Genomic DNA, 14831 nt, shown 5'->3' on the forward strand with positions numbered 1-14831 from the left:
AAGAAGTAGCTGAAAACACGTAGTAGATGAAGCTAAAAGCCATTCCTTTTTTGTTTTTAATCTAATCTATTCTCAAACTTAATGCTCCAACTTTGATCGTGGTTTCAAAAGGCTTTCTAATATAGAAAACAAATTTTTAGGTTGTTCCATTGCACAATAACAATTACGTTGCTATTTGTTTACTGTTTGGAAAACACATACAATTTGGAAGATTTATTCCCTTATAATATCACTGATATAATTTTTTCTGAAACTAGGTAAGGGCTTTAGTGGGATAATATAATAAAATCTGCACCTGACTGAAGTCTTATTTGGGATTGGCCACTCGAAAGTACATATTTAAAAACCCCTTTAGCCAAATTTTTAACCCTCTAGGTGACCCCAGGTGGCTCCTATGGCAAAGCTGTTTTTTTCGAAAAAAAAATTCCTAAGCGATTCAATTTTTTTTTAAATTCTGAAAAAAATCATGAATATACCGTACTATGCACACAAATACTGTGATTTTTTTCTGAATTTTTGGCAAACTTCTAAATAATTATTTTTCGAGTAGTCTTTCCGTTTCATTGAATGTTGCCGTTTCATTGAAAAGTCCATTTTTTGGTGTTTTTCCTATGTTTTTAGCATAATATAAGCTCAACGATGTTTGATATATTTTTTTTATTTCTAATTCGGAATCCGGTTTAACATTTTCAGCTCCGAACATGTTCAAAATACGAAAAATTTATCAAAAATCGTTATTTATTGAATTGCAATTGAGTATCTACAAACATGGGGGAAAACACCAAAAAAATTGGTTTTTTCGAATTTTGAGCGGAGAAAAAATGGCAAACGCCATTAAAAAGAACAGAAAAAATAACGAAAAATAATTATTTAGAAGTTTGCCAAAAATTACTTACATAACTTAATTTTTTTTTGAAAAATTCGAATATTTTCCCTGAGCACAATTTTGATCCAAAGAATCTGAAAATAATCAGATTATTTGTGGGCATAAAACTGTATGTTCATGCGATTTTTGTAGATTTTTTTAAAGCAAACATTGGTCAGGAATTTTTTCGAAAAAAAAACATGTTTGCGATAAGGAATCTCCGGGGCCACCTAGAGAACTATACATGTGACTAAAGGGGTATTTAAATATGTAATTTCGAGTTCCCAATCCCAAATAAGACTCCAACCGAGTGCAGATTTTGCCGTCTTAGCCCGATATAGCCGTTTTCGTGTTTTATAGTACATGTAATGCAAAGAAATTTTTGGTAAAAAAAGTGTTAATTCTCGCTAATCACTGGGTAATATCACAATATAAAATTTTTATTACAAAGAAATAAAATTTCGTAAGTAATGTGTTTTCCAAAAAAATATATAAATTTATCCCAAACGTTTTTAATAAGATATGTGTCATATAATTAACATTTTATTACCAAGCATTTATCAAAAATATAATTTATTAAAAAGCTAACTGCCAGGTATTCCAGAATTATTCTGAACGTCTAACACGTTTACAGCTTGGTAACAAACTCTGTAATTGCATGACACATACGAGGTTAATTTATTTGGCAAGGATGTACCACGGGAAAATCAAAAAGCGTCCAGTGTTGGTATATCCCAAGTACACTATTATAATATAGCGTCTCAGTTTTGAGATGTTTTTTTGGGAAATATCTGGTAATTGAAGAAACAGTATATGTATATTAAATGTTTCGGCTCTTGGGCTGATTGTATGTAAAATTTATTGGTAGTTTGGTATTAAAATTTACTAATAAGTCAATCAATGTAACAAGAAAAATTAATTTAAACTTTGAAATTAACTTTAAAATTAAATTAAATTTAATTTTAAACTTAAGTTTTAAATTTAACTTTTAAATTTAAATTTTAAATTTTAATTTTAAAAAATTTGAATTTAAAAAAATTTGAATCAAAAAAATTTAAATTTTAAAAAATTTAAATTTAAAAAAATTTAAATGTAAAAAAATTTAAATACTAAAAAATTTAATTTTAAAAAATTTAAATTTTAAATTTAAATTTTTTAAAATTTAAATTTTTTAATATTTAAATTTTTTTAAATTTAAATTTTGTTAAATTTAAGTTTTAAATTTATAAATTTTTATAAATTTAATAAAATTGATTATAAATAATGAATAAAGGAGATCATTTGGTTATTCTTCTTTCTGTACTTTGACAATTATTGCTTGACATTTGAAAAACATCGAATACAATTCACTTATGCCATTGTACCCCCAAAAATCATACAAAATCACAATTTTTTTCTTTCTGAGTTGATCTACAAACTAGAGACTTACCATCACTGAACTGATATAGAAATAGCCTCTAGTTCGAATTCTCTTATCAATAAAACTCACAATTTCTCTTATTAACAGCTACCCCGACAAATAAAAAATAAATAAAGCTGTCTCAAAATTGTTCCGCGAATAAAACTAGATGAAAAAAATGTAAATATTAAAAATAAACAAAAAAAAAGAAGTAAAAATTTAATATACTGTATCACTACTTAATATTCTTAAAAAAATAGATAATCGTTTATATGAAGATGAATATGATGATGCCGTTTTGTACGAGAGTGTATGTACAGATAGTGAATACTATCAATGCTATTGTGGCTGACCTGGATTGTGAGGCAAATTCGTTGGTGCCCCCTGAAAAAAACAAATACAAAAAATTAAAGTACGAACAATAAAACTAATAACTACATAAACACATACAAACAGTATTTTTAATTGTCACTACATTTACTTGTCGTATTGAGTGGGACGGATGAACTTTACGAGAAGAAATAAAAAATACAAAATAGGAATCAAGATCAGAATCTAAGATCAGAATAGCCATGATGATTGCCAACCTCCGTCACGAAGATGGCACGTGAAGAAGAAGAAGAAGAAGAAGAAAAAGGAATCAAGAGATACAACATAGTATTAAGAGCAAGCAGGGAATGGGTTACCAGTATAAGTAATCCCTCACTTATTGGTCAACAGCTACGGATGGAAGAACCGACACGTAGTAGGGCATTGCCCTGGAGCTGAAAAATTATCCCCGAAGACGAAAAACCTAAATTAGTCAACGGAATTGAGATGTGGAAAGCCAAGGAATGGCTACCACATTAACAATCGGCAAGGATATCCTTATTAAAAATCATTATGGACCCACTAATCGATAATTTACTTAATGATTATGGAGCTCGGAATCCAAGATCCGGCAGGGGAGGACAATTAGATTTAGATGACAAGGCTTCTCAGGTCGTCATCGAGGTAAATCCCTGTCAAACAAATAAGAATCAGATTATAGCCTTAAAAATTGGACCGTAAGTAGTTTATACCTATCAGGTAAACTGGATAATGCCGTGTCGGAAATGTGGAGAATGAAGATTAACATACCAGTGCTTAGCGATATACAGGGTGTCCCGAAAAGATTGGTCATAAATTATACCACAGATTCGGGGGTCAAAAATAGGTTGATTGAACCTCACTTACCTATATACAATAGTGGACACAAAAAAAGTTACAGCCCTTTGAAGTTACAAAATGAAAATCGATTTCTTTTCATATATCGATAACTCTCAGAGATTTTTTATTGAAAATTGACATGTGGCATTTTTACGACAGCAATATCTTAAAAAAAAAATTAAGTAAAATTTGTGCACCCCATACAAATTTTATGGGGGTTTTGTTCCCTTAAACTCCCCCAAACTTTTGTGTACGTTCAAATTAAATGATTATTGTGGCACTATTAGTTAAACACATTATTTTTAAAACTTTTTTGCCTCTTAGTACTTTTTCGATAAGCCAGTGTTTATCGAGATATTTTGAATATTTGTCGAATCCACCACATATTTGTATATGGTTAAGTACGGTTATAGAGACCTGTTAATAATCTGAAAATTTATTTATAATTTACATTTTTAGGTATATTTTGAAAAAGAAGCTACATCTCGATAAAAGGTGACTTATGAACAAAAGACTAAGAGACAGAAGTTTTAAAAACACTGTGTTTAACTAATGGTACCACAATAATAGTTTAATTCGAACGTACACAAACATTAGGGGGGTTTAAAGGAACAAAACCCCCATAAAATTTTTACGTAAATATATTGAAAAAGAAGCCGCATCTCAATAAAAACTGGCTTATCGAAAAAATACTAAGAGGCAAAAAAGTTTTAAAAACGTTGTGTTTAACTAATGGTACCACAATAATGAATTAATCGGAACGTACACAAAAGTTTGAGGGGGGTTTAAGGGAACAAAATCCCCATGAATTTTTTATGGGGTGGACAAATTTCACTATAATTTTGTTTTAAGATGTTCCTGACTAAGAATTATACATGTCCATTTTCAATAAAAAATCTCTAATAGTTTTCGATATATTGAAAAAAATCGATTTTCATTTTGTAACTTCAAAGGGCTGTAACTTTTTTTGTGAGCACATTTGTACTAAGGTAAGTTAGGTTCAATCGAACTATTGTTGACCCCAGAATGTGTGGTATAATTTATGACCATTCTTTTCGGGACACCCTGTATAGGGTGTCCCAAAAGTAGCGGAACGGTCGAATATTTCGCAGAATAAACATCGGATCGAAAAACTGAAAAATACGTGTTGAATCATTTTCAAAAACCTATCCAAAGACACCAAATACCAACCCCCACTACACCCCTGGAGGTGGGGTGGGGGGTAACTTTAAAATCCCAAATGGAAACACACCCAGTTTTTCTTATAGATTTGGATTCGTTACGTAAAAGTAAGCAACTTTTATTCAAAACATTTTTTCGAACTGTGGATAGATGGCGCTATATTTGGGAGAAACGATTTATCCTGATAACATAGGTAAATTATAGAAACGGTCTAATATCTCGAGAAATACACTTCCAAATGAAAGACAAAAAAACACTTGTTTAATATTTTTCAAAACCCTATCGAATAGCACCAAACATAACCCTCCAACCTACCCCCTCGAGGTGGGATGGGGGATAACTTAAAATCTTAAATAGCAATCCCCACTTTTTATTGCAGATTCTGATTCGTCATGAAAAATTAAGCAACATTTATTCGAAACATTTTTTAAAATTGCTGATAGATGGAGCTAATAAATCGTATTTTTCCAATTAAAGCGCCATCTATTAACAATTTTGAAAAATGTTTCAAATAAATGTTGCTTTATTTTTCATGACGAATCCGAATCTGCAATAAAAAGTGTGGGTTGCTATTTAAGATTTTAAAGCTACCCCCCACCCCACCTCCAGGGGGTGGGTTGGAGGGTCATGTTTAGTGTTATTCAATAGGTTTTCGAAAAATATTAAAATCTTGTTTTTTGATTTCTCATTTGGAAGTGTATTTCTCGAGATATTAGACCGTTTCCATAATTTACCTATGGTATCAGGATAAATCGTTTTTCCCAATTAGAGCGCCATCTATCCACAGTTCGAAAAAATGTATTGAATAAAAGTTGCTTACTTTCACGTAAAGAATCCAAATATACAAGAAAAATTATGTGTTTGCATTTGAGATTTTAAAGTTACCCCCCACCTCACCTCCAGGGGGTGTAGTGGGGGTAGGTGTTTGGATAGATTTTTGAAAATGATTCAACACGTATTTTTCAATTTTTCGATCCGATGTTTAGTTCGCGAAATATTTGACAGTTCCACTACTTTTGGGACACCTTGTGTATTGGCTGAAATCAGGAAAATGTAACACCAGAAATCGAACAATGTATTATTCCGGTAACAACAATTGCACTAACTGGCAGAAGTTGGTATTATAGTGAATAAGAATTCTCAAAAAGCTTTTATAACTTTGTTCCTAACTCTGATGGAGTATTGATGCTGCCTCTCAACTATCATTTAAAATGTAAAATAAATACACACACCCAAACGTATATGGAATCACCATGTATTTCAAAGTAATCTTTATTTGTTTTGAAAAAACTTGTTACTCTTGCGAAGAATAAAGGTTTTTATTGAAAATAAACAAATATATAAGACAATCGGATAGTACAGCTCGGTACGGTATAGGTTATTTGCTTGAGTTGCAAATTGAACGAAAATAAATAAACTAACTTTTGTGTCCAAAAACGAAAATATGCCTCATGTGGGATTATAGAACTTACAACGAGGACAGATTATTGATCATGTGGAGAAAGTAACGTTCTCAGAGGAAAATAGCTGTAGAGTTAAGCGCAATACAGGGCGTTTTCTAAAAAAACTTTTCCTAGTTGACAGTAACTAGGAAAGCTCAAAAATAAAGCAAGGGAAAGTCGCCAAAGGTAATAACGGCTCTCCACGATCGTTTAATTGTCCAATCAGCTGGAAGACACCCAACCATTTCTCACCTGCAGCTCCAAAGGCAGCTTTTGGAAGCTACAGGTGTAACTGTTTCAGTTGAAACGGTAAGAAGAAGAGTATACAGCAGGAGACAGTTATGGGTTCCCGAGTTATCCAGGCAGCACAATATTGATCACCTAAATTGGTGTCTTCACCACCAAAACTGGAACATTGGGAATTGACAAAATGTGCTCTTTTCAAAAAAAGTCAGGATTTGTGTAAAATCAGATGACTCAGGAAATCGTGTACTTAAAGGTCGAGGAAGACAAGCAAGAACGAAAACTGTCAGATCTGTTCACAAATATACAAGGGGAAGTGTAATGTTCTGGAGAGGAATTGTGATCCGTAGAAAAACTCCTTTAATTTTCATCCAATCAACTTTAACTGCTCACAGGTATGTTGATAATCTGTAGTCGGGCTCTGGAGAGGTGTGACAGGAGAAAATTTAATTTTATTGCATGGTAATGGACCTCCACATACCATTAGAGTGACTACGGACATCATTGAGGCAGAAGGTATCCCTTGTTTGGAGTGGCCTGCTTGCTCACCCGAGATTAATCTATAGAGTATTTGTGGGAAATGCTTAAAAGAAAAATTAGAACTCGCTGGGATAATCCACAAATCACCGCACGGCTAGTACGAGCTGCTCTTAAAGGATGGTGCAACCTACTACAACAAAATGTTGATAATTTGATTATGAGCATGCCCAGGCAAAATGAGGCTTGCCTAAGAACTAGAGGTGATAACACTGACTACCACAAAATACAAAAAAAAAATAAAAATAATTTAAACATTATTCGTTTTACATAGAAATTTTGTATGCTATTGACTTTAAAACAACTACTTTCAATTTGTTTGTTAAATACTTTATTGTTTTATTTAATTGTTATGTATTTGTTATTAAATTGCTTTAAAATAAATATTGTTTGACTTCGTGTGTTTGTTTTTTTAAATTCGCCCGAAATAGTAAGAAATATCAGATGATTCCATATAAGTTTGGGTGTGTGTATAATTCAAGTGCACCCACTGCAGACAAGGATGAAAACATCATAGATGCCTTCTTGAAGATATAATGGCCGATTTAAACGCTAAAATGGGCCAAGGAGAAGTGGAGACTTGTATGAGGCGATATGAACTCATGGAGAGGAATGGCGATAAGCTGGTCATTGCAAATATTTTGTTTAACCTTCCTAAATGTAGATTAAACACATGGAGGAGACCAGCTGAAAACAACAACAAAATAGAAATCAAATAGATTATAAGAGTATTATCGCGAACAAAAGATACAGACATTCTATAATATCATCAAATATTTAATCCAGGAGCAGACATATCCTCCAATCACAACCCGGTTGTTTTGTCGATGAAACTAAAAATAAAGACTGTAAAGAGTCCTACCTCCAATAAAATCATAAATGCAAGGCGGCTCAAACAAGAAAAATATATGAGGAAACGAAATTTAAACTAAACGAGAACTTACGGAAAGTCCAAGAGAATAGTGTCAAATGGAAACGAAACTCTTAAATCAGTTAGAGAAAAAAGAAAACCTTCGATGACAGTAGAAATTCTTGAACATATGAAAGAATGAAGAGAATATAAAGCAAAAGATCTGAATAAATACAAATGAACGGATGAAGTTATAGGTAGTGTTAACATAATGAATCAGGGATACAAAATGGGTAACCGAACCATGATAATACTTTGCTACGCAGCTTAATAGCCGAAAACGAAGATGACTTACAACGCCTACTACAAAAATTCAAAATAACCGCCGAAAAGTATAACCTGACACTATCCAAAGAGAAAACCCAATCGATGGTAATATCCAGGAACCCAATTAGATGTAAATTAGTAGTGGACGACCATATAATCGAACAGGTAATGGATTGTAGATACTTAGGTGTGGAAATATCTAGCGACGGGCATCTGTGGCAAGAATCAAAACAGCAGGCAACGAAAGCAGCGAGAATATCTGGTTTCCTGAGGGATATAATCTAGCGGAATAAATATATGAGCACCGAAAGCAAAGTCCGCATTTATAAGACATGTGTTAGACCCGTACTGACATACGCAGCTGAGACAAGGGCCGAGACAACAAAGACCAAACAAATAATGAGAACAACAGAGATGAAAACCCTAAAATCCATAAGAGGTATCACACTCAGAGATAGAATACGAAACGAAGACACATTGAGAGAGCTAGCCGTTCAAGACGTAGTGATATGGACTAGAGCGCGACGACGCATGTGGAGAGACCACGTAGATCGGATGGACCCTGAACGTATGGCGCATTCGGCGAAAACACAGAAGCCCAACACCAAGCGACCCATACGAAGACCCAAAAAACGATGGTACGAGAGTTGGAGCTCCGGATCGCAGCAAAGACTGTAACAGAAGAAACAGGACATAGTCCTATTACAAGAAGAAGAAGAAGAAGAAATCAGAGAAACGTCAGAAAGAAAATTCGAGAGGCAAAAGAGAGGTGGCTCTCCGACAAATGCAAGGAAATAGAAAATCAGTATTAAAAGTGTCTGAATGCCTCTGGTATATATCCCAGGGCTATATCAATGCCCCAGGTATCTGCAATACCTGGGGGGCATGTTATGCGTAATGAGAGAGACCACATACTTCAATTAATTATACAAGGGAAAATCCAGGGCAAGAGAAGTGTAGGGAGGAGAAGAATCTGATGGTTGCGTAACTTAAGGAAATGGTACGGAAGCACATCAACTGAACTATTCAGAGCAGCAGCATCTAAGATCAGAATAGCAGAAGATATCTATCAATGGAGAGGTTTTGAAAAACTTACATTTTGCAGACAATACAATAATGACGGTTGACAATAACCATTTACAAAATGTAGTGCAACATGTTAATGAATGCTCTCATGATTATGGACTAAAGATGAATTTAAAAAAAATTAAATACATGATCGTCACTAAATCAGCAGATGAAACATCGAATTGATTATTGAAGATACTGTAATTAAGAGTGTGGATACCTACAAATATTTAGAAATATGATTAAATGTAGACCAAGGATGCTTCAGTGTTACGTGTTCTGTAGGTACTCTTTTTTATGGCTTGGAAGCGTGGACACTAAAACAAGTGTATCTGAATAAGTTATCCGCGTTTGAATTTTGATGTTACAGAAAATCCTACTGCTGGTGTATGCAACTGGGAGTAAAGTATGTGGTGTAACGAAAGGAAGATATCTGAAAGGTACAGCTTGGTGGAATAATGACATAAAATTGGAAGTTTCGAAGAAGAAAAAATTGTGGAAAAAGTATATAAGTAATAAAAGTGAAGGTAATTATCAAGAATATAAGGAACAGAGAATAATGGTTAAAAATAAAATTAAAGAAGCTAAGAATCGTCAATGGGAAGAATTTGGAAATAAAATGGAAAGTGATAGTAAGGGTAACGCGAAGTTGCTCTATAGGAGCCTAAAAAACCTAAGACAAAAGAAATCAAACGGAGTAACAGGTTTAGAGGACAAAGATGGTAACATATTATTAAAAAATGAAGAGATTACCGAAAGATGGCGAGAACATTTTATGGAATTATTAATGGGAGACAACAACGAAATAGAAAATGACAGGGAGGAGTACAATTTAAATGAACAACAAGATAATGATGACATAACATACGAAGAATATAGGGAAGTAATTTTAAAATTAAAAAATGGCAAGGCTGCAGGACACGATAATATTAAGGCTGAGCTAATTAAATATATGGAAGGAGAAGGATTACAGTTACTATGGAAAATCATAAGGAGCTGCTGGCATACCGGATGCATACCTAGAGACTGGACTCTTGCCACTATTCTACCATTACACAAAAAAGGTGATAAACATAAGTGTTCTAACTACAGGGGAATATCATTGTTGGTAGTTGATAGAGGCCACACTGGATGACAGCCAATGCGGCTTTAGGCCAGGGCGAGGTACAACCGATCTCATATTCACGGTGAGACAGTTATCAGAAAAAGCCCTACAACATAACAGTAAGTTGTTTCTATGTTTTGTGGACTTGGAAAAAGCATTTGATCGGGCGCCACGTAACAAGATCTGGGAAATATTAAACCGTAGAAATGTGAAACCGAAGTTAATCCAAGCAATAAAGAGTATATATAAATGTACACGTAATAATGTAAGAACGAAAAATCAATCATCTCTAGAATTCTACACAAGGACAGGTATAAGACAAGGTGGTGTTCTGAGTCCTTTGTTATTCATCACTCTAATGGACGAAACTGCAAAAGAATGCAGGGGTAAGGTAAAAAGAACTAGGGTAGGGGTGTATAAACTTCAACAAGTTCACGTGTCAGAGTTGATATATGCCGATGACCTGGTAATTGTGGCAAAATCAGAAGAAGACTTGCAAGTGAATGTAAATGTTTGGAATGAAGCCTTTAAGAAATTTGGGATGAAAATAAATATTGAAAAAACAGAAGCTTTAGTAATATCGAAAACTCAAGAAAATATAAATGTAAAGCTGAATAATGAGACCATTACACAAGTAGAGGACTTCAAGTATTTAGGATCAACAATGAATGGATAAGGAAATATAGAACCAAAAATAAACAGCAGGGTAATGAGTGCAACAAAATTGTACTATGCGCTAAATAAAAGTTTTATTAGGAAGAAAGAAGTAAGCCTGAAAACAAAAATGAAAGTGTTCCAAACTGTATACGAGCCGGTGCTACTCTACGGTAGTGAAACGTGGACAATGAATGACAACATCCGCAGTAAAATTCAAGCATGCGAAATGCGATATTTACGTGCGGTATCCGGGGTGACCAGACGTGATCGTATACGAAATGAAGACATACGTGAAAGGTGCGGTATTGGAAGGACCTTAGACAGACTTGAAACGAAACAGTTATCGTGGTTCGGACATATGACGAGAATGGGTGAAGGTAGAACTGTAAAGAGGGTATGGAAAGCGGCATCCGACAACAAACGAAGAAGAGGCAGGCCAGCAAGAACGTGGAACGCAGATATTGGAAAGGCTTGCGTAAAAAGGAATATTGGGTGGAGAGAAGCAGAAAGACTAGCTACTGACTGAAAGGCATGGAGACGTCTGATTTCTCCACTTACCTCGACACCGTAAGGTACAAGAGGACGGCTTAAGTAAGTAAGTTAAGTAAGAAAATCGAATATGTCATGGATTCAAAGAATATTAAATGTAGAAGTAACTATAGAGGGATGGAAAATGAAGCGGAAATAATATAAACTATCAAAAGACGAAAACTTGAATACTTAGGACATGTAATTAGAGGACAAAAATACTCACTATCACTATTACAACTTATTATGCAGGGTATATTTCGGGGAAAGTGAAATGTAGGAAGACAAAGAATATCCTGTCTTAAGAACTTAAGGGGATAGTTTGAGTGCAGAATATTTGTAGTATGTTTGAATGTAGTAGTTCCTTTATATTAGGATGACTGAACACAAGGTTAGATGAAGAGAATATAGCTGTGAGTATATACAATATATCTCAAGGTGAGCTTCAGCCTGTCACTAGCCAAGACGTGGAAAAGAGCCACACCCTACACGAGGTATAACTGTTAACGCTGAATATTACAGATCTAGATCGGAAGGTCGCTAAATATGCGGCGTAATGACAACCAATAGGGCATCAAAAGAATCAGAATGTTCTTAATATTGTACGATTAATAAAAATTTGCTATAAAAAAGTGAAATACTTACAGGTAATGTGGGGTAGTGTGGCCCAGAGAGCATATGATGAGGTCCAGGACCTAATTTAGGTCCGTCTTCGGCTTTTTCTTCCTCCCGCCTCTTCAAACAAGCTGCTTTTGGATTAAGATTCCGCTCTGAAATCATCAAACCATTCACAGTATTGACATTACTCACATTGTCCCCTATTTAAAAAAAAAAAGGAAAAGAATCAAAATGTGTGATAGATACATGCCATTTGACACTTACATTGCAAGAGTACCAAGAAAAAACTGTATTAACTATTTTTTTTATAAAATTTATAATAGGTAATGTATTGCATAAAGTAGCTTAAAAATGAGATAGCTTAAAAATATTTAATGCTGAACTGATTAAAAACAAAAGCGTTTATAAGGAGAAGCGTAGAGGAGAATAAAGAACTGTTAGAAGAGAAGTTAGATGGTTGGAGAAGGGGGATTGAAGAGGGAGGACTTAAGGTTAGCAGCTCGAAATCGGAGTATATGTGGTTGGGAGGAACAGAAATATTTGTGGCATATGATTGCTTGGAGGACTGAAAGGAAATATATACTACAAGCGTGTGGTGAGGCCTGCGTTGGTGTACTTTGGTGAAGTTGGAGATAGTTGAAATGAAAATGTTATGATAGATGCTAGCTAAGACTAGAAAGGACAGGAGCCGGAACTTGATTAGGGAAAGAGACCGAGTGAAAACAGTCTCAAAAAATTTCTAGAACAAAATTGCAATATTCTGGTCACGTTAAAGCTGTTAAAACTTTATGGAAGGACAGGTAAAGGAAAACCGAGGACAAAATGGAAGGACTCTATGGCAGAAGACTTTAGATAGAAAGTTTAAGTTATCTTTATAGGAAGAAGACACCATGGACTATGAGTGGCTAGAAAAGTACTTGCCACAGTACGGCCACAGTGACCTTAACTTCGCCATCTAATATTTAGGGCGTTTCAAGATCTATCGGTTATATATTTACTTCTTGAAGTTCCAAATTTGTATAAATTTTCACGTGGTTTGTATTGAATAAAAAGTGTACAAAATATTTATGTCACATGCAGAAGAGACTAGAGAAAAAACTCAAAAAAAATTATTTGAAGACACGAATCATTTAGCATTAAATATATTAAAATATGCATTTGTTTTTATCAAAAAATTTTAGCTACATGCATACAATAGTTTATAAATTAATACAGTATTTCTGCGGTACATCACATTGCATTACCCATTCCTTGAAGACATGACTATGGACGCCCTGTAACAAATTCACGACAATAAACAAATACAAATTGTTAAAAACAGTCACTGTTTCATGTACCAACATATTGGTCACATTTTATGTATTGCAGAATCAGTCACTACTAAATACCATCATTATTTTGTGTGCCTTAATTTTTTTGAGCTTGCTGAATTTATTTCTCCAGGTGTTTCTATTGTATCTATCAGATATGTTTCATCTAACTCTCTCCCAACCACACTTAACAAATTTTATCCAGCTTAACTTGTCATTTCGATAGCTTAGTGTGAAAACCTCGTATCTCATTTCACAGAAAATTTTACAGGAGAGACTTTAAACTTAATATCTGCATACTATAACTTATAGGTTATACTTCTATTATATGATTTCAACGAAATCAATATAAAATAAAAATGTATACCATTTTTATTCAGTTGCAATGCGAAGGCAAAACAATCTTACTTTTCAATTAGAATACGGAGTGCAGTCCAGTCCCTTGAACCGCGATTTTCGGCTCTTATTGGAGCCTTCATCGGAAGGAACGTAGGCACTGTTCTCCATATTTTAACTGATTCGTATCGAGAGGTTTTCCCACCCATTGCAACTGAAGTGATGATAGTAGGTGGCTAGCGCCATCTGGCATTGAAAGACGAAGTAGTTTTCAATCCTAATAGTAAATTATTAATATTGAAAATATTAAAAATATTACTAAAAGATTTTTAAATTGAAAACTTATTGGTACACTTTCCTGGTGACACCTCCAAGACTTCTACAATTTGCAAGTCAAATGGATGCTGCAGTGAAGACGAGAGGGAAGGAATTCTACACTATGCAATTCACATCCCCCGTCTGCAGCTGGTAAAGTTCCAACGGAAAAATGCACCTAGTTACTCTACGGAGTAATACGACTATAAAATAAAAATGTATACCATTTTTATTCAGTTGCAGTGCGAAGGCAAAACAATCTTACTTTTCAATTAGAATACGGAGTGCAGTCCAGTCCCTTGAACCGCGATTTTCGGCTCTTATTGGAGCCTTTATCGGAAGGAACGTAGGCACTGTGGAAATCAATATACTTTAAACAGTGTATTTATATTTTCTTTAAATATTAAACTAATTTTAATACTTATTACTTTTCAAAAAATTTTCTTAAAACAATATCAAAAATTAAAAAATAAAAGAATAAAACACACACAAACACATTGAAAAATGCCACAAAGAAATAATTTCTGAACAATAATTGTTGCCAAAAATTTTAACTAAATACGTACTTTCTGAAAAAAATTATATAATAATATACTTACAATCATAAAATGTATAAAAAAAATAAAAACTTGCGCTAGGAATTGAACTCGCTTTCCGTCGATCACGCCGATCGAAAATCAGATCGCTTTCCCATTGCGCCACCTTCGCGGAAATGTCATGCGGGAATATACACCGACTGAACGTTTTCACCATAAACTTTTTGACAGTTGTTTATTACTTATATGAATTTAATCAAATTAGTTTGATTTTTGTAGAATTAAAATACAACAAAATATAGAGTGAGATAACGATATATTAGAT

At 33.9% G+C, this 14831-nt stretch overlaps 1 protein-coding gene across 13 annotated transcripts in view; it reads right to left on the reverse strand.

Annotated features, from left to right (window-relative positions):
- Nucleotides 1-2470: 2470 nt before the first annotated feature.
- The window catches only part of LOC114325175 (protein daughterless), a 551617-nt gene continuing 539256 nt past the window's right edge, over nucleotides 2471-14831 (reverse strand). For 9 of the 13 annotated variants that reach the window (XM_028273157.2, XM_028273154.2, XM_028273153.2 and 6 more), the window contains 2 exons: nucleotides 12037-12209; nucleotides 2471-2648 (listed from right to left, as the gene is read on the reverse strand). In XM_028273157.2, coding sequence (XP_028128958.1) covers nucleotides 2604-2648; nucleotides 12037-12209 — 218 coding nt within the window. In that variant the 3' untranslated portion in view covers nucleotides 2471-2603. The remainder of the gene's footprint in view (nucleotides 2649-12036; nucleotides 12210-14831) is intronic. The other 4 variants (XM_028273163.2, XM_028273156.2, XM_028273162.2 and 1 more) reach the window with 1 other exon arrangement.

This window comes from Diabrotica virgifera, chromosome 9, assembly GCF_917563875.1.
Source record: "Diabrotica virgifera virgifera chromosome 9, PGI_DIABVI_V3a".
NCBI classification, from domain to species: domain Eukaryota; kingdom Metazoa; phylum Arthropoda; class Insecta; order Coleoptera; family Chrysomelidae; genus Diabrotica; species Diabrotica virgifera.